Genomic DNA, 21,115 nt, shown 5'->3' with positions numbered 1-21,115 from the left:
AGGTAGATGCCTAAGTGTGTATATATTTATTTAACCCCCCCCCCCCCCAAAACCCATATATACCCCAAATATATATGGGGGATTGGAAATAATGCAGGCAATTACATTGATGGAAGCAACAATCTATCTGCAATATTAAAGCTGATCTACCACCTAATAAAAAAGGGTGTGTGTTTGCGGGGGGTGGGGGTGGGTGTGTGTGTGTTAGCAGTAGCAGTGTATGTTCTCAGTGGTCACCGGGCCTAGCCTGTTGAGAACATTGGCCTCTCTTTCTGGGGCCTGTTTCACCTTAGCCTTAATAGCAGTGTGTGTAATAAACCACAGTCTAGGACAGCCTTGTTAGATGTAGGGTTGGAAGAGAAGGGTCTGCTGTGCTATCTTTCTCTGATTCACCCTTTCTCTGCTAGTGTCTTTCTGTCCCCACCACTTCTCCCCTACCATCTCTTTCCCACATTCCTGTTTGTGTTTCCTCTCCAGGCCTTGTTAATGAGTCCTGGGGTCAGGGCAAGCAGCTCCTGTTGGATAGGTTCTGTGTTATTGCTGTGCAAGTGCTGCTCTTGTATCTAACACGAGGGCACAGGGCCATTATTGGATTCTTGTCACCCTCCACGACGTATCGCCCCCTTAAAGTGAATGTCTTCCTAACGCCACTGATTAAAGATGCTGCCCTGGGGGCTTCTCTCTACTTCCTTCCTCTACTCTCTTTCCCTCCACCTCTCTTTCTCTCGCTTTCCCCTTTTGCTCTGTCTCGCTCGCGCTCTCTATCGCTCTCTCCGGACAATAAAATGTAACTATTGGTTATTTTGTGTGCAGAGATGAGTGTGCAGTAGTGCATGATGGGAGAGTTTTGTCCTAACGAGCAATAAGCAGCACAGTGGAGAGCGTGCAAGAGAGCGAGGAATGCCTCTCCTACTTACTGCACACAACCCTTCGCCTGGCCCCTTCACTGAGAGAGAGATGGAGAATGAGGAAGAAAAGAGACTGAAGGAGAGTGAGATGGGAAGAGAAAAACAGAGGAATAGGTGGTTGGACACAGGCCAGGCCAGCAACCAGTAGTAACAGGGCTGTGTTTCCCGGGGAATGATTATTCTGGTTATTAACCCTTGGTGCTGGACGGCCGACCGTCATGTCATGTGTTTTTCCACCTGGGCCGGGTGGTGAGCCAGCAGCACCTTCTGCCACGTCAGACCCAGAGTCAGCCAGCCACAGCAGAGCACAGGCCAAGCCAACCAGACTCCAGGGACTCTAATCTGCGCAGGTACACAAACAGGGCTTCTAATCAGATTGAGTGATTTCCAATAACCAGGGCCCTGCACACTACAGGCCTCAGCTGCAGAAGGAAGAATCACTGTCTGTTTTGTGTTATTCCTTTTAATGCTTAGGTTAGGGTGTGTGGAGGTTGAGCCTAGATGTTTCTGGCAGTCCCTCCGCTCTGCTGAGAGCAGGGGCGTTAATAGCGGCACACCCAACCCTGTGACCTGATTGGAGGGTTAACAGGACGAGGGGGAAGTGTGCTCTGTGCTCTGCTGTACACACGGTAACCTCCCAGGTCATGTGTGTGATAAGCCCAGGGCTTATGGAGGTAAGGGGGGGTCACTGCACTGAACACACTACTGTAGTTTCTTCAGGTCACGCTAGTAGGACAACAGTCGGCTCAAAGGTGGCTTAGTTCCAATGTTCCCCATCCTGAGACCAGCTAGTAACAAGCTACTCCTCAAACGCTTGGCCCCTGATTTAAGCAACGCTTTGGGATCGGTCCTCTTGCTTGTCGTTGTACTGTATTTGATTAGCTGCTCCCTCCTATGATGAAGTTACAAGGCCAAGCTGCACGTGATGACTGTGGTTCTGACAGATGGGGACCCCAGATGTGGTAGCCGTACAGCTGCACATGCCTCTTCTGCCCAGACAAAATTGAGACAAATAGCCAAACAAACACACAGTCTGAGCAATGTTTTTAGATGGATCTTATGAGAATAGCAGGTGGTCCAGAGTATTGTCAGGCTGGGGGGGCTCTAAGATTAAGTAAAATGAATTAAGCCACCAGCCTAACATACACACGGCTGGAGAAAACGAGCTTGTTTATTACGTAGCTAGTGCGTTTGAGCTGGGGCCCAGCCTGGGTCTTTGTACTACAGAGAGAGAAGGAAAGAGAGGGGGCTAACTCCTTCCTCCTCTCATGCAGACTGCAGCTCAGACATGAGGATTAGCCTTCCCGCCTCTCCTCAGGCCCGTCCCAGTGTGACTCTGACGCTAGGCTAGACCGCTACGCTAAGGCCATGCCAGGCAGACACCTCCCCCTCCCACGTGACTCCTCCTTAGCTACCTCAGCTCTGGCCTGTTTACTACTACTACTACTACCCACGGCCGGCTTCATTGAATGAACGGATACAGATTCTGATGAAGTAGGGGTGTAAAAGTTTATTGGTACATGCAGTTTACAACTTCTCATTCTAAAATGAGCAGAGTATAAGGCAGGAGGCAGTACATAATGCAAAATGACTACGCCTGAAGAAGATGGCTTCATGTTACCCTGCACCAATATTCCCTAAAAAAAATGCCACTGAGATTTCTGGTCTGCTGGTCTGCTGAGCGCAAACTTGAATGTTATGAAAATTCTGTGCAACTTCCAGCGCGTGCTTACTGTGAACACTGAGGCTGTACCCGCTGTTGTTCTCCAAGCTAAGTAGACTACTGTGGCTATTTGATCATAGACCTACCAGAGTGGCCTACCATTAAAAACAAGGGAGAAAATGCATCCAATAGTATTTTAACATGGATCATTCAGCCTACAGTAGCAGCCAATGTGTGGTGTTCAATGTAGGGCTACATTCCATGAGATGCTCAGATTCGTTTTTTTAAACATTACGTAGAACTTAAGCCTATGCAACATTAACCAATTAAAAACACTCCTGTACCAACAATGTTTGCAGTAAGCTATAGGCCCAATACATTATCACCCCATATTGGCTTTGCTTGCATATCAGGTATTTGTTTTAAATGACAACATTTTGAGGTATGCTATACGATCAGGCCGGTAATAAATACGTTGTTGTATTACTTATGAGGCACAACTGAGTGCGTATACGTTTAAATAATTACCTTTTTATTTTACTGGGCTGATGGTGCCTGCATCTGATGGACCCCTCTGTCTGCTGATCTCTCCCTCCGCTGAGGCTGACCGTCTCTCAACATCCCTCCTCTCTCCCTTCCCTCCACTGACACTGACCAAAAAGGACACTGTCTTCCAGCTGATGGTGAAACTCGAGTCGCACCGCATTATTGCACAAGTTCATGTTGTTACTCCTATAAACAAAGTGAAATATTCCTCGACATTAAAAAAAGACCCACGCCGCTAATAACAACAACAATGCCAGCCTATAGATTCTTTTCACCTCATTCATTACTGCTGCACGGCTTGTTGTAGCACTGAGTGGAAATAGGAAAAACACGCATTTTATGGCTTATAAACATGTTGAATACAAAGTGTTGACAGTGCTGAGTAAGAACACAAGGCCTTATCTTTGACTATTTTACAGAAATGTTGGCCGATCGACTAGGAATGCCGGTTGGTGACCATTTCTAGAATGTTGAGTTAAGTTTAATCTCGTGCTTCTCTCCGTGGGCTGAGCTCTAGTACCGGGGCAGCTTCTCAGGACTGTTGCGCTCCCTCGCACAGCTTAGAGGGAAGATTGACCTGCACCCCGTTTCTCACCTGCTACTGTCCTCCGTGTCAAAGTGCAGTGTTTGGTGACATGGCTAGTGACATCAGCTGAGCCCAGAGATGTGCTACCAAGTGGTGTGAATGGGTGTGTGGTAGACTTGTCTTTGCAGAAGTCTCCCATGCTGTGCTGACAGCTGCCAACAGGCCAGGGCTACAGATTCTGGGTTGGGTCCGCCGTGTTATTCTGGTCCGCTGTCTGTGAGGGAGACGGACTAATCTGACTGGGCTGTCTGTTTCCATCACCACACCAGTCCATCATCAAGAGCGTCAGGGCGGTTTGACTTCTATTGACTACCTTCGCTGTCCTATACTCTGCCTTCTCAATTGTAATGACAAGTTTGTTCCTCACCGCTGTTGATATGCTGGTTAAGACTAGTTCCTTCCTGTCCAAATGACAGTTGGTGTTGAAGTGGGATCCAGTGGGATCTTAACAGCTGCTGTGTCAGCATGCAGCAGCAGCAGCTGTGTAGGGTGTTAAATCACTGGTCCTATAGCTCCTTCTGGCCCAGAGAACTGACTTTTCATCCATGCCTGGTCCAGTGGCCCCACGGCCACAGTCCCCCTGGGGCCTCTTCATCCTATCCCCTAGCCCTCCTCCCCTTCACGGGCATGGGACTGTGTCCGAGTGTCACACTGGGAATTCTGCTCCGGGTGAATTAGGTGCTACTACTGCCCCAAGCATAATGTGCTGCTCTCCTTGGGCCCAGTGGACACATTAGGGAAAATGCAGACTTGTGGTTTCATAACAGATTAAGCTATTTAGAATCTATAGAAGTCAGTGAAGCCTAATTGATTGGAACTTAGTGATTTACCTGGCCCCAAATTACATTGCATGAAGGAAGTTACATTGAGCTGGCTGTAATGGATTATGAGCAAGACTGTTATTTTGGGCACTGGAAATAGGCGACGTTAGATTTATGTAATATCGCTCCACCTGTCCAGCAGTGTGTTGTCAACAAGCAGAACTTAAGCGTTTTCAACAACTGACTGCTATTTTATCTCAGTGGAGGGAGATGGAGCAGAAAAAGCCTCCACTCCTGGAGAATTGGGTTCACCCAGAGTTGAGCATAAATCAGAACAATCCTAATGGCCAAGTAGTGACACAGGAGAATGTGTGGAGAATGTTTGGGGGATTGACAGCATGCTAGCTAAGAGGTTCATACAGAGGTGCTCTGACTGCACTGCTGATGGACTGACCGGAAAGGCTGTGAGTCTCTCCACTCCACCACACTGTCCGTTCTGCGGCCTGTCCTGTCATGTTTAATGTAGGTCTGCGATAAACACTCGCTCACTCTCCGCTCTGTGTGCGTGTTCAGGCCACTCCCGCCGACACACACTTCTGTCTCCACAGCTAGAAAGAAGAGGAGGAGGGTTGACCGTAGTGCTTTGCCCCTGCATCAGCTGTGATCTCCTTCTCTTCCTCTCCTTCTCTGGAAAAGAGAACACTGTCTATACTTTAGCCAACACAGGACAATAGACCGTATTAGCCTTGTTTTCCCTCTTCAAAACACTGTTCTACATAAAGGACAAGTCCAGTGATTAAAGAGAGACAAATATAGGGTTGATCCTCTGCAATTTTACTACTTTTCAGTGCTGGTTGGAATTAAGAGTTGAAGGGTTGTTGTAGGGACTCTTGAGGCTTTATAACGTTCTGTCTGAGGCCCCAGGCCTGTTTTCATCAGGAATTCTTTCCCCCTCACCTGTCTGTGCCATATGAGATCATATGTTTTGGATGTTTCTCCCCATGGCATCATCTGCCTGGCAACTACTATGACAGGTCACATCTATCTCTTTGTGGGCAAAACCAAGGCGTTGTTAATAAACAAATACAGTGGGGGTGGGAAATGGAGTTCCTGATAATCATTTACATGTTTTATAGGTGAGTTGATAATTGATATGTAAGTTGCCTTAAATCAGACTACTCAAAAAGAAGTTGCTATGAACTATAGAAATCATTAGATATCCTATAGGTCTGTCCCTGGCAGGATCACTGCCCCATGTTGTATCTCTCCTCTATATCTCAGCCTGTGTTTACTGGTTGTTAGTGTGTTGATACAGGGCATTTCTCTGGCCCTCTATGTAAACTGACCCAATTACATTTCACAGGCACTTCTCTCCCCTCAGTCACTATCTGATAAAGAACACCTGGGAAATGCCTAATCTGGCCTCGCTGTAGAGAAGCGATAACAGAGAGGAATCTTCATTCTCTCCTTTAAACCTCAGCCAGCTCACTGACTGACTGAGCCTCTGCCCTTTCATGTGCTGGGCTCAGTTAAGACCCAATCTAGCCTCTCATTGCCGGAGTCAAATCTGCTGCTGCATATTGCTCTCATTCTCAGCCACGTCACAGCAGGACTCAAAATGCATTAATACCATGATGCCTGTTAGTTAAGCAGCACTGTCACTGTGTTGTATGCAAAGTAGCTTATTTCTCCACGTGTGTCCCTGTCCCTACAGCAGCTGTGTAGATTCTCCAGTCTGTCCCTGTCCCTACAGCAGCTGTGTAGATTCTCCAGGTCTGTCCCTGTCCCTACAGTAGCTGTGTAGATTCTCCAGTCTGTCCCTGTCCCTACAGTAGCTGTGTAGATTCTCCAGCCTGTCCCTGTCCCTACAGTAGCTGTGTAGATTCTCCAGCCTGTCCCTACAGTAGCTGTGTAGATTCTCCAGGTCTGTCCCTGTCCCTACAGTAGCTGTGTAGATTCTCCAGGTCTGTCCCTGTCCCTACAGTAGCTGTGTAGATTCTCCAGTCTGTCCCTGTCCCTACAGTAGCTGTGTAGATTATCCAGTCTGTCCCTGTCCCTACAGTAGCTGTGTAGATTCTCCAGGTCTGTCCCTGTCCCTACAGTAGCTGTGTAGATTCTCCAGGTCTGTCCCTGTCCCTACAGTAGCTGTGTAGATTCTCCAGGTCTGTCCCTGTCCCTACAGTAGCTGTGTAGATTCTCCAGTCTGTCCCTGTCCCTACAGTAGCTGTGTAGATTCTCCAGGTCTGTCCCTGTCCCTACAGTAGCTGTGTAGATTCTCCAGGTCTGTCCCTGTCCCTACAGTAGCTGTGTAGATTCTCCAGGTCTGTCCCTGTCCCTACAGTAGCTGTGTAGATTCTCCAGGTCTGTCCCTGTCCCTACAGTAGCTGTGTAGATTCTCCAGCCTGTCCCTGTCCCTACAGTAGCTGTGTAGATTCTCCAGCCTGTCCCTACAGTAGCTGTGTAGATTCTCCAGCCTGTCCCTACAGTAGCTGTGTAGATTCTCCAGGTCTGTCCCTGTCCCTACAGTAGCTGTGTATATTCTCCAGTCTGTCCCTGTCCCTACAGTAGCTGTGTAGATTATCCAGTCTGTCCCTGTCCCTACAGTAGCTGTGTAGATTCTCCAGGTCTGTCCCTGTCCCTACAGTAGCTGTGTAGATTCTCCAGGTCTGTCCCTGTCCCTACAGTAGCTGTGTAGATTCTCCAGTCTGTCCCTGTCCCTACAGTAGCTGTGTAGATTCTCCAGGTCTGTCCCTGTCCCTACAGTAGCTGTGCAGATTCTCCAGGTCTGTCCCTGTCCCTACAGTAGCTGTGTAGATTCTCCAGGTCTGTCCCTGTCCCTACAGTAGCTGTGTAGATTCTCCAGTCTGTCCCTGTCCCTACAGTAGCTGTGTAGATTCTCCAGGTCTGTCCCTGTCCCTACAGTAGCTGTGCAGATTCTCCAGGTCTGTCCCTGTCCCTACAGTAGCTGTGTAGATTCTCCAGGTCTGTCCCTGTCCCTACAGTAGCTGTGTAGATTCTCCAGGTCTGTCCCTGTCCCTACAGTAGCTGTGTAGATTCTCCAGGTCTGTCCCTGTCCCTACAGTAGCTGTGTAGATTCTCCAGGTCTGTCCCTGTCCCTACAGTAGCTGTGTAGATTCTCCAGGTCTGTCCCTGTCCCTACAGTAGCTGTGTAGATTCTCCAGGTCTGTCCCTGTCCCTACAGTAGCTGTGTAGATTCTCCAGTCTGTCCCTGTCCCTACAGTAGCTGTGCAGATTCTCCAGTCTGTCCAGTCAGAGCCTTGGGGAGGATGATGTAATGCTTTATTTCCTTTTCATGCAAAGCAGAGAGAGAAAGCTGTGATACGTATCCCAGCAAATCCCCCCCCCCCCCCCACACACACACACAGCCAATAAACCTGCCTGTTCTCCTCCCACCCAGCCATTAACCTGGCTGCTCCCCCCCACCCAGCCATTAACCTGGCTGCTCTCCTCCCACCCAGCCATTAACCTGGCTGCTCTCCTCCCACCCAGCCAATAACCTGGCTGCTCTCCTCCCACCCAGCCAATAACCTGGCTGCTCTCCTCCCACCCAGCCAATAACCTGGCTGCTCTCCTCCCACCCAGCCAATAACCTGGCTGCTCTCCTCCCACCCAGCCAATAACCTGGCTGCTCTCCTCCCACCCAGCCAATAACCTGGCTGCTCTCCTCCCACCCAGCCAATAACCTGGCTGCTCTCCTCCCACCCAGCCAATAACCTGGCTGCTCTCCTCCCACCCAGCCAATAACCTGGCTGCTCTCCTCCCACCCAGCCAATAACCTGGCTGCTCTCCTCCCACCCAGCCAATAACCTGGCTGCTCTCCTCCCACCCAGCCAATCACCTGGCTGCTCTCCTCCCACCCAGCCAATCACCTGCCTGCTAAGTGCTCTCCTTCCAGCCAGCTGCTTGGCAGACATGGCCTTACATGAGAAAGGGAGATGAGTGGAGGAGAGGAAGCGAGAGAGGAAGAGGGACAGCATCCATGCTATGTCTGGGGCGGCAGCGTAGCCTAGTGGTTAGAGCGTTGGACTAGTAACCGGAAGGTTGCGAGTTCAAACCCCCGAGCTGACAAGGTACAAATCTGTAGATTTCCCCTGACATACTTCATGCTGAGGAGGAAAGACAGTGATTTCCCCTGGCATACTTCATGCTGAGGAGGAAAGACAGTGATTTCCCCTGACATACTTCATGCTGAGGAGGAAAGACAGTGATTTCCCCTGACATACTTCATGCTGAGGAGGAAAGACAGTGATTTCCCCTGGCATACTTCATGCTGAGGAGGAAAGACAGTGATTTCTCCTGGCATACTTCATGCTGAGGAGGAAAGATAGTGATTTCCCCTGACATACTTCATGCTGAGGAGGAAAGACAGTGATTTCCCCTGACATACTTCATGCTGAGGAGGAAAGACAGTGATTTCCCCTGGCATACTTCATGCTGAAGAGGAAAGAGTGATTTCCCCTGGCATACTTCATGCTGAGGAGGAAAGACAGTGATTTCCCCTGGCATACTTCATGCTGAGGAGGAAAGACAGTGATTTCCCCTGGCATACTTCATGCTGAGGAGGAAAGACAGTGATTTCTCCTGGCATACTTCATGCTGAGGAGGAAAGACAGTGATTTCTCCTGGCATACTTCATGCTGAGGATGAAGGTGCTACTGAGAATAGATGACTGTCTCTCTCTTCAGGCCCTGAATATTGGTCTTGACAAAGGTTGACCTGACCGCTGGCTGTTACTATGCCAAATACAAGCCAAGAAATTGTGAGATACAGCATTCCATTGTGATATACAACTTTTGATTGCATATAGTCCTAGTGCACGGTTCTGACTGGCTGTCTGGCGGCGGACCTGCCTATGATGTGAGCCTCCCCTCTCCCCGTCCATCGCTAGCTCACTATGAAAGATGCGAGTGTTTGTGTTCTCGAAAGTACGGCAACTAATCAGTCAATTCAATTTAAGGGGCTTTATTGGCATGGGAACCATACATGTATACATTGCCACAGCAAGTGAAGTAGAAGCAAGTGAGTAATATAGCCTTTATAAAGCTGGTCTCGGTCTACACTGTTTATAACTAGAGATGATCATATAGCCTTTATAAAGCTGGTCTCTGTCTACACTGTTTAACTAGAGATGATCATATAGCCTTTATAAAGCTGGTCTCTGTCTACACTCTTTATAACTAGAGATGATCATATAGCCTTTATAAAGCTGGTCTCTGTCTACACTGTTTAACTAGAGATAAAACCCCAGATGTACATTCATTGGCCCACTAGTGAGCCTGCATCTGGTCCAGAGGTAGACAGAGGGAGAGATTTTTTTACTTGAACCAGTGCTGATGGAAGTGCCTTTACTCCTCTGCTCTCGTCTCAGGGGTACTGAATGGTATAGGCAGGTGGAGTCAGGGTGGACTGAATTCGTTATGGGATTGTTTACATCACGATATCATGGAGTGATGAGCGTTAGAGTACTGCTTTGTTACAGTTAGTGTACTGTGACATGGCAGTGCCACCTGCTGGGCTGATGGGCAACTGCATGTTGTATACTTGAATTGGAAAGAAAACTGTGACGTTGTGAAAAGTTATTTACTATTACAAAAATAGTAATGTATCTTTTGCTTGTTGGAATTCTCATACTACTTTGCAAAAGACTTCTAATTATTTATTTAAAGAGGCTTTACTGAGGTGAATGGAGCTTTTCATTCAAGCTCTAGCATATTGACTGCATTGATGCTAGTAGATTGAGGTCAGTCAGACTGTATGAAGTAGACTGGCCCATCACTATAATAACTTCAGCACGGTCTCTCAAACCCATCAGTCTGTCCTGCTGTCCGTCCATGTTTTCCTGGACTATAGACAAGGTTCTGATTTGACCACCATCCATGTCCAGAGAGCCTCCCTGGCCATATCAGCTATGGTTTAAGTTCCCCTCTAATATCCCCCATTCCACTCTTTAATAATATCTCTCTGCTCCACATGAATTTTCATAAGGCTGGGTGGGGATGACAGAAGCAATATTTCTGCCCCAGGACAGAGGGGTGTGGGGGATATATATCATCAGACTGACGCTGTGCCTGAGGAGGCAGGGAGGAATTTTGGAATGTGAAGCGGGTATAGTGATGAAAGGAGCTGTATTGGAGTGAAGCTGATTTATCACCTCTAAGCGGCTCAGGCCAGACCTCTGTCAGAGGGAGACTAGTCAGATGAGCAAAGATTGGGAGGCAGTCCTGGGGTGGATGTGCGCTAGCTGGGTATCTCATAGTTCCGAGGTCCTGTCCATAGCTGTACACGGTAACCATGCAGACTACAGACACACACACAGAGTAGTGTCTTACCTCATCTGTCTTCTCACCCTTGTTTGTCAAGTCCACTACCTTCAAAGAAATAGCCTCTGGGTACATGTGTTTTTCTGCATGGTTAGTGTGTGTGTGGATGGGATTCTTCATGACTCAGGAGGCAGGTTTAGGAGGATAGGAGGATGTGTGCGAGCTGAGCTCTCCCAGGTGTCTAGTTGGACTGGTCTGGTTCTGTAAATGAACCATAGATGAACCCCCCCCTCCCCAGTCACAGGTTAGGATTGAGGTCACCTGGCACCATCCCTACGGTGAAGCATGGTGGTGGCAGCATCATGCTGTGGGGATGTTATTCAGCGGCAGGGACTGGGAGACTAGTCAGGATCGAGGGAAAGATGAACAGAGAAAAGTACAGAGATCCATTATGAAACCCTGGTCCAGAGCGCTCAGGACCTCCAACTGGGGTGAAGGTTCAACTTCCGACATTACAACGTCCCTAAGCAAACAGCCAAGACAACACAAGAGTGGCTTCGAGACAAGTGTGTCAAGCTTGCAGCGTCATACCCAAAAAGACTCGAGGCTGTAATCGCTGTCAAAGGTGCTTCAACAAAGTGCTGACACCCCCTGTATATAGCCTCGCTATTCTTATTTTACTGCTGCTCTTTAATTATTTGTTAGTTTAATTGTTTTATTTCTTACACATTGTTAAAACAAACTGCATTGTTTGTTATGGGGCTTGTAAGTAAGCATTTCATTAAGATCACCTGTTGTTCTCCCCACTGTACAAGTATTTGATACACTGCCGATTTTGCAGGTTTTCCTACTTACAAAGCATGTAGAGGTCTGTATTTTTTTAATCATAGGTACACTTCAACAGTGAAAGACGGAATCCAAAACAAAAATCCAGAAAATCACTGTGTGATTTGTAAGTAATATAATTGCATTTTATTGCATGACATAAGTATTTGATCACCTACCAACCAGTAAGAATTCCGGCTCTCACAGACCTGTTAGTTTTTCTTTAAGAAGCCCTCCTGTTCTCCACTCAATACCTGTATTAACTACACCTGTTTGAACTCGTTGCCTGTATAAAAGACACCTGTCCACACACTCAATCAAACCGACTCTAACCTCTCCACAATGGCCAAGACCAGAGAGCTGTGTAAGGACATCAGGGTTAAAATTGTAGACCTGCACAAGGCTGGGATGGGCTACAGGACAATATCCAAGCAGCTTGGTGAGAAGGCAACAACTGTTGGTGCAATTATTGGAAGAAGTTCAAGATGGCGGTCAATCACCCTCGGTCTGGGGCTCCATGCAAGATCTCACCTCGTGGGGCATCAATGATCATGAGTAAGGTGAGGGATCAGCCCCGAACTACATGGCAGGACCTGGTCAATGACCTGAAGAGAGCTGGGACCACAGTCTCAAAGAAAACCATTAGTAACACACTTCGCCGTCATGGATTAAAATCCTGCAGAGCACGCAAGGTCCCCCTGCTCAAGCCAGTGCATGTCCAGGTGTCTGAAGTTTGCTAATGACCATCTGGATGATCCAGAGGAGGAATGGGAGAAGGTCATGTTGTCTGATGAGACAAAAATAGAGCTTTTTGGTCTAAACTCCACTCGCCTTGTTTGGAGGAAGAAGGATGAGTACAACCCCAAGAACACCATCCCAACCGTGAAGCATGGAGGTGGAAACCTCATTCTTTGGGGATGCTTTTCTGCAAAGGGGACAGGACGACTGTACCGTATTGAGGGGAGGATGGATGGGGCCATGTATCGCGAGATCTTGGCCAACAACCTCCTTCCCTCAGTAAGAGCATTGAAGATGGGTCGTGGCTGGGTTTTCCAGCATGACAACAACCTGAAACACACAGCCAGGGCAACTAAGGAGTGGCTCCGTAAGAAGTATCTCAATGTCCTGGAGTGGCCTAGCCAGTCTCCAGACCTGAACCCAATAGAAAATCTTTGGAGGGAGCTGAAAGTCCATATTGCCCAGTGACAGCCCCGAAACCCGTAGGATCTGGAGAAGGTCTGTATGGAGGTGTGGGCCAAAATCCCTGCTGCAGTGTGTGCAAACCTGGTCAAGAACTACAGGAAACGTATGATCTCTGTAATTGCAAAGAAAGGTTTCTGTACCAAATATTAAGTTATGTTTTTCTGATGTATCAAATACTTATGTCATGCAATAAAATGCAAATGAATTACTTTATCATATTGTATGATTTTTTTTCCTCTGGATTTTTGTTTTAGATTCCGTCTCTCACAGTTGAAGTGTACCTATGATAAAAAATTACAGACCTCTACATGCTTTGTAAGTAGGAAAACCTACAAAATCGGCAGTGTATCAAATACTTGTTCTCTCCACTGTATTTGACACGTGACAAAAAAACATTTGATTGGATGAAATGGTCTGAATACTTATGTAACTGTGATATTTCAGTTGTACATTTTTTTATACATTTGCAAAAAAATAATCTGTTTTTGCTGTGTCACTATGAGGTATTGTGTGTAGATTGAAGGGAATTTATTTTATTTGATACATTTCATAATACGGCTGTAACGTAACTATGTGGAATCAGTGAATGGGGTCTGAATACACACTGTAGCGGTCTTTGTGGGACTCTTTCTCTATATCCCTCTCTTACACACACCTGTCTTTTTCTCTCTTTCTCACACACACACACACCATATTGAGCAGTAATTTTAGGAAGAAGTTTTCTCGGAGGTAAGGAAACGCACGGTGACACTACTGAATCCATCGTTCTGGTTGGTGCGACTTCATTCATTCCTCCCGCTGTCATTGGCCGAGAATGAGTGATTCTGGTCCATGAGTCCCTGGGGTTAGGCTGATGTCACTCTGAGGGAATGGAGACAGAGGACATGTAATACTGGACTGCCCAGGGGAAGACTATCACATTGTTTAGGGATAAATATCATGTGGTTGTGTGTTGCCCCTGGCATCACCTGTAGTGTGCAGGTACTCACAATAAGGTCCTGTGTGGTCAAGCAGGCTATTTCTGTCTCTAGCTGAACAGACTGAGATGAGCGCTGGAGTGTATAGTCTGCTTTGTCATCTACCTGCAGGGCCTGCACCTGAGCTGGCTGTTACACACACACACACACACACACATACACACACACACACACACACACACACACACACATACAGTCCTGACCCTGAATCCCTTCTAAGCCCCTTTTTATAATTAACTCACTGGAGGTACCACCAGCTTCCATCCTCTATAAACTCTCTACAGAAGGCTGGTTTAGCTGGAAATGACAGGCACACCGTTGATAGTTGCAACTCGCATAGTTACCTGTGGGAGACAATGGGCAGTCTGTCTGAGACATGATCAGGGTCAGGAGTAGTGTCTGGGTGTGGTTGGTATTGAGCTCTGTATGATATGATTATTGAAGGGTGCTCTGGTGTTAGACTTGACCGTTATCGCTTTCCTGGCTAAGCTCGTATTCCTCAGACACAATCACTAAAGCTTGGCGGAGCTACAGTATGAAGCGCCTGCCTGTCTATTGTACTGAAACGAAGGAGAGCAGGTTCCTCCAGGCTCTTCTTCCCTTAGCTCCCCGTGGGGTTAGGAACAGGAACAGTTATCCCTGGGCTACTGTCCTCTTTTCCCTGGGCTACTGTCCTCAGTTATCCCTGGGCTACTGTCCTCTTTTCCCTGGGCTACTGTCCTCAGTTATCCCTGGGCTACTGTCCTCTTTTCCCTGGGCTACTGTCCTCTTTTCCCTGGGCTACTTGTCCTCTTTTCTCTTGTCCCAGAGAAATGTATTCTCCTCGCTCAAATATCATCCACAGCTTACTGCTGTCAAAGTAAGGCTATGTTAAAACAAGACCGCTGCTCCAGACTTCACAGTGCAAGGAGAAGATGAGAGCAGGGGTTTAGGCTTACTCTCCTAACCAGGAAGTTGAGTTGATGCCTTCTACAGTTGCTGCAGTGTTGTTTGTTCATACTTTTCTGTCGGACAGCGAGTGAGAGCGAAGTAGCCTGTACGTTTGACTAGCTTTGTGATTGGCTAAACCTGGGGGGGGGTTCAAGATGCGAAGGCAGTGTTGCATGGAGTGTTTGAGAGAAGGAAAGGAAAATGCCAAACTTGACCCTTAGGTCGTCACCAGTTCTGAAGTAAAGGACAGACCCTCACCTCGCCCTTTCTCTCCTCTTCCCTCTCTCCAGGACTTGGAGTTCCACGGCGTGATGCGTTTCTACTTCCAGGACCGCGTAGCAGGGAACTTTGCCACCAAGTGTATCCGCGTGTCCTCCACGGCCACCACTCAGGATGTCATCGAGACGCTGGCCGAGAAGTTCCGGCCCGACATGAGGATGCTCTCCTCGCCCAAATACTCCCTCTACGAGGTCCATGTCAGCGGGGGTGAGTGTGTGTGTGGGGGGTTTGATGGTTGGATATGTGGATGGATGGGTGTGGATTTTGTAGGTTGGGTCTGTAGCAAGTAGCTTAGACCAAGGGTATTGAAGAGGGTTGTTTGGGTATGTGGTTTGACAATCTGCTTTGAGTTAGCTACTCTGTTGGGGTTACTAGACAAACACTGTTAGCCTGCAGTAGGGTAAAAACAGGAGAGCGGTATCCAACTCCCATGGTGCTTAATGTGAACTTGAGATGAACAGCCCGCAGTTCAGGCTTTGAACACTCTTCATACTGAGAGATAGGCAGAGCATGTACGTGTGTGCCTGCATAGCACAGTTGTGTGGTTTTCCACTAGCAGCGGTCATGAAAGCTAATTTAGACCAGCTTCTTATATAGTAATATTTATAAACTGCAGTCCTACCACATTGTTTATGTAAATCATTAACACTTTATCTTAAGGTTATCCTAATCCATGTTTATCTATGTTAATATATATCCCAGGACTAGCTAGCTGGCTGTATAGGGGTATAGGTAAACTGGTGTGGGTTAACAGTGTGTTAAGTGGTAGACTCCACCCTCTCTGGCAGAAGAACGGAAGCTGGACCTGGATGAGAAGCCACTGGTTGTGCAGCTCAACTGGAACAAAGACGACCGCGAGGGACGTTTCGTCCTCAAGAATGAGAACGACATCATCCCCAAGGTGAGTGTCAACAACAACGTCAAGAGGCAGATCAGCCTTAGGCTAGCCTGGCTTCCAGTCTTTCTGCTTCAGCTAAACCAAGTAGTGCGCTATATGCCGAGGTTTGTGGATTCCTGTGAATTTGCGTAACACTGTTGAAAAAGAGTGGATCCAGGCAAGTCTTAGATGTGGCCCTCAGTAAAACTACTCCAACTGCTGCACAGCAGGACCTCTGTCATGATAACACTATCACGTTACTCTGTAGCACTGTAACTAAATACCCAACCATCAAGTTCACCGCTATGATCTTGTTAGTCTATATTTCATTAGAGGCTGTTCAATGGGACTGACTGTTCAGTGTGTTTATGTCCATCTTGGCTCTGATGCAATGAAGTGCCTCCTGCTCCGAGACCTCTTTAGTGCTCTTTAGCACCCCAGAGAGATGCAAATGTTTTTTTTTATAGTGGAGCACTTGACTTCAAGTACCTCAGCGCCCCAAGCCTCGCTTCCATTTCCTCAGACAAATAAATGCTTCTCCCCCCTGGCTCTAGTTAAAAGGCAGTAGTGTCTGGGTGTGTTTTGAGATGTGTGTTAAAATGCAGTAGTGTGTGGTTGTGTTTGAGATGTATGATTGCGTTATGTGTGTAATCTTCTGGTACAGGTGGCTACACTGACCAGTGAGAGTTTAACCTCTAAAATAGAGCTCTAAAATATACACATGTTTGTGTGCACACACTGTCTCTCTCTCTCACTCACACACACACACACACACACACACACACACACACACACACACACAAGCTCGATTATCTTACCCAGACTGAAATGGTGTGTAAGTCCAGTCATAGAAGGAGGACCAGATCTGAAACCACACCCTCTCCTAAAAGTATCTGCTACTAGGAGGACTCCCTAAAGTGTTGTTAGGCTGGAGTGTTTTAACCACACTAGGACATCAGAAGTGTCTGGAGTGTTTTAACCACACTAGGACATCAGAAGTGTCTGGAGTGTTTTAACCACACTAGGACATCAGAAGTGTCTGGAGTGTTTTAACCACACTAGGACATCTGGAGTGTTTTAACCACACTAGGACATCAGAAGTGTCTGGAGTGTTTTAACCACACTAGGACATCTGGAGTGCTTCTGGGAAGTGGAAAGAGAGGCAGTCCTATCAGAAGAGTCCCCTGCTCAGCCGTTTGACAGGGCAGGCCTGGAACACTGGATTACTTTAACACATCTATAATGCTTTATGGGGATTTAGACTCTGACTGATCCCTTCTGAAAAGGCCCACTCTCTCTCTCTGCTTTCTATGGCCAAGTCTATGCCTCTGTCAGTTCACATTAGGCTTTGACTTTTCAGCCTGCTTTTTGTGAAATGGCCAAACGAAACTACTACCGCCAAAGCAATGAAATCCTTTGTCAGCTGGTTATTATTCTGTTTACATATGCAGCATTATAAACGCCAGTCTTAAGTATGTGTGGGACTGCCAGTTTGATTGAACTCTGGCCATGTTATTTTCTGTCTGTCAGCTGAATCGACTAGCTGGCAGAGTGGTGCCCAGGCCTCAGACTCCAGGTGTTAGGTAGGCCCCAGTACTTCCCTCTGTGTGGAGGCCCTGTGTCACTGAATCCTACATAGCCCTCAGCCAACCTTCCAGCCAGCCAGCCAGTTCCTAATACCACAGATCACCTAAATGACACACTTAGACTAAGTGAACTGCCTTAATAACAAACCTCACACCGTCTCCCATCGTAACTGCTTGCGCTCTCTTGCTCTCACCCTTTCTCTTTCTTTCGTGCCCTTTCTCACCACAGAAGGCGCAGAGCAATGGGCCGGAGAGGGAGAAGGAGGGAGTCATCCAGAACTTCAAACGGACACTGTCCAAGAAAGAGAAGAAGAAGGAGAAGAAGAGAGAGAAGGAGGCTCACATTTCTGACGGAGATGAGCAAGCACTGAGCAGAGAAGATGGGTAAGGAGGGCAATGTCACACGCTTTATATAATGTTTACTTACTTAGCCTTGCTGGTTGAAAATTATATAATTGATGAAGAACGTCCCCACATCCACCTGATAGTATATTAACATGCATGGTAAAGCAAATGGAGCCAAGGAGCACTTCTGAATGTATTTCTCCTGCTCCTCCAGTGAGAACTCCAGACTGGCGGCGGAGGTGTACAAGGACATGCCGGAGAACAGCTTCACCCGGACCATCTCCAACCCTGAGGTGGTGATGAAGAGGAGGCGGCAGCAGAAACTGGAGAAGAGGATGCAGGAGTTCCGCAGCAGCGACGGCAGGCCAGACTCGGGTACACTCACCCTGGGACTGTCTGTCAATTAAAAACTTACAATGTGTTATTCATCTTTTATTTGAACAGACTAGCGGTGTGAGGACACGAGTGTGAGAGCTGAGCGTGTGTGTCAAAGTGAAGTCCAAAAGCCATTGTCTCTGGTTCGTGTCCCGTCTATGACCAGTAGAGAACACCCTGTCACCATACTGTAATTACATAAGTCCTGGATCAGTCAGAGCAGAGGTCCACTCTAACCCGCTTTAGCCAATGTCCTCTGTGAACACCACACACTGTCTGGTACTGCCAGTCCTCACATCTTGTTCCCTGTGGCTTACAGCCCTCTGCCAACCAATGCAGGAACAGCAAGCTGCAACACCAAAAATGGCCGCAGAAGTTTTTTTTCTTCTTCTCCCATAGTTAGTGACGTGTAAAAAAAGAATTGGTCCGCCTGACCTCTGCATCCCAAAACTTTTTGGGTCAAGTGGTTATGGTGGCATAACTGTTGTTAAAAAGGCATTCATCTCGTAGTGTTTAGAATAAGTAAAAACATTGCCTTGAATCTAGGATAATCTAATCCTAGATCTGTGGTTCGGGGCAACTTTCTACCTCCTGACACTTCTTTACCCTGACCTCCGAGGTTATGTTGCCCAGTCCTCCGAGGTTATGTTGCCCAGACCGCCGAGGTTATGTTGCCCAGACCGCCGAGGTTATGTAAACTGGAGGCCTTAGCCCTCTGGTCTGGTCAGCCTCTTCACTCCCAGCTAAATACCCCTCTCTGGCACAGATATAAACCTTTATCCCAGTTCCTTCTCATATTTCCTCTCTATCTCGTCCCAGTCCAGAGGAGTAAAGCCCTGTGTAAAATAGTCCAGCAGTTTAGGCCTACAGCCCTGTCTTTTAACTCAACTCAGAGCCAGTGCTTAGTCTGAGAGAGAAAGATAAAAAATAAAGTGTGTGTGTCAGAGTGCTGATTGTGAGAAATACTGCTATATGGAATATTCCCACAATGGAAAGTAAAATCTCTAATAGATAAGCATAATCCAAGGAATATGCTCACACGTGTGAGTGTCCTGTCTCTGTCTCTTAGGGGGGACGTTGAGGATCTATGCAGACAGTCTGAAACCCAATATCCCCTATAAGACCATCTTGCTGTCCACGACAGACATGGCAGACTTTGCTGTGGTGGAGGCCCTGGAGAAGTACGGCCTGGAGAAGGAGAACCCCCGGGAGTACTGCATCGCCAGGGTAAGAGTCGGCACACCACTCCATTCCAAACACAACTAGACGTTACTCTGCCCCATTAGAAGCCAACCTTGAGCCTGGAGAGTTATAGCGGGTTTGGACCTTTATTCCAACCCAGCACCAACCTGATTCAGCTCGTCACACCCTAGATGAGCAGTTTATTAGTTAAATCAGGGTTGTTAGTGTTGGGACAAAATCCTTGCACACCATGTAGCTCACCAGGACCAGGGTTGGTGATCACTCCTCCATATTAGCCTCACCTACCAAGCTTCTAGATCCCTCAAACTAAACTCTGGACCTCGAAGCCAGTTCCACTGTATTTTTGTTCATTGTTTCCCTCTAATCAGGGGCTGATTTAGACCTGGGACACTAGGTGTGGGCAATTAATTATTAGGTAGAACAGAAAACCAGCAGGCTCCGGACCTCGTTGGGTAAGAGGTCAATACCCTGCTCTAGATATTACTGTACACCAGAGGTATTCAAAGTCGGGGTCGTTGGGAATCTGCAGTGGGGTCGTCAAAATAAACAATAACAAATAAATTGAACAGAACAGTGAGTACACATTATTGTATAGGACAATATACAAATATTTTTGAGTAAGATAATGTGAAAAATAAAATTTTATTAAATGTATTTTTTGGGGTTTCTTTTCATTGTGATAAGAGATTTAAATGTAATGAAGGTTATTTGTTGACTTAAAATTGAAATATAGTGATTTTTAAGGTTGTGTCGTTAGCTTTGGGGTGGGATGGGGTCCTCAGAAATTCTGAAAGAAAAAATGGTGTACCAGCTTAAATTGGAATACAACTGCTGTACACAGTTATACAATATGACAGACTCACCTTTCTCACCTTGTATCTCTAGTTTTATAGCATCATCAAATCACGCACCCACTTGTGGTCAAAGTTTTACAGGGAACACTCTTAGTTTGGGAGCACAGTTCACAAAACTCAAAAGTTTGTATAGTGTCTTCAGAAAGTGTTCGCACCCCTTGACCTTTTCCACATTTTCTTGTGTTATGATCTGAATTTAAAATGGATTAAATGGGGTTGTTTGACACTGGCCTACAAACTAAACCCCATAATGTCAATGTGTAATTATGTTTTTTACAAATGAATAAAAAATGAAAAGCTAAAATATCTTCAGTCAATTAGTATTCAACCCCTTTGTCATGGCAAGCCAGTTCAGGAGTGACAACGTGGTAAAGTCACATAATAAGTTGCATGAATGACGACCTCATCTCTGTACCCCACACATACAATTATCTGTAAGGTGCCTCAGTCGAGCAGTGAATTTCAAACACAGATTCAACCACGAAGACCAAGGAGGTTTTCCAATGCCTCGCAAAGAAGGGCACCTATTGGTAGATGGGTAAAAATGGAAAAAAAGCTGACATTGAATATCCCTTTTGAGCATGGTGAAGTTATTAATTACACTTTGGATGGTGTATCAATACACCCTGTCACTACAAAGATACAGGTGTCCTTCCATCAACATATGCATTCTATTTGCAGCAAGGCACTAAAGTAATACTGCAAAGCAATTAACTTTTTGTCCTGAATACAAAGTGGTGTGTTTGGGGCAAATCCAATACAACACATTACTGAGTACCACTCCATATTTTCAAGCATAGTCATGGCTGCATCATGTTATGGGTAGGCTTGTGAGGCAATGTATATATGCCTCACAAGAGGAGCTTAGGTCACCCTTGTGTAATACACACCCCCGAGCCGCCATGCTGTCCTATTT

The 21,115-nt window shown here is 46.9% G+C and overlaps 1 protein-coding gene across 23 annotated transcripts in view; it reads left to right on the top strand.

The window, feature by feature from the left end:
* LOC109900730 (afadin) overlaps positions 1 to 21,115 on the top strand; it is a 124,325-nt gene that overhangs the window by 50,167 nt on the left and 53,043 nt on the right. For 17 of the 23 annotated variants that reach the window (XM_031837160.1, XM_020496514.2, XM_020496510.2 and 14 more), the window contains exons 2-6: positions 14,971 to 15,166; positions 15,748 to 15,860; positions 17,652 to 17,806; positions 17,982 to 18,142; positions 19,212 to 19,369. In XM_031837160.1, the coding sequence (XP_031693020.1) occupies positions 14,971 to 15,166; positions 15,748 to 15,860; positions 17,652 to 17,806; positions 17,982 to 18,142; positions 19,212 to 19,369 (783 nt within the window). The remainder of the gene's footprint in view (positions 1 to 14,970; positions 15,167 to 15,747; positions 15,861 to 17,651; positions 17,807 to 17,981; positions 18,143 to 19,211; positions 19,370 to 21,115) is intronic. The other 6 variants (XM_031837161.1, XM_031837164.1, XM_020496505.2 and 3 more) reach the window with 1 other exon arrangement.

The sequence above is a fragment of the Oncorhynchus kisutch genome, linkage group LG12, assembly GCF_002021735.2.
Source record: "Oncorhynchus kisutch isolate 150728-3 linkage group LG12, Okis_V2, whole genome shotgun sequence".
Lineage (NCBI taxonomy): Eukaryota > Metazoa > Chordata > Actinopteri > Salmoniformes > Salmonidae > Oncorhynchus > Oncorhynchus kisutch.
The sequence above is the reverse complement of the archived record's forward strand: the minus strand, read 5'-3'. Positions and strand labels throughout refer to the sequence as shown.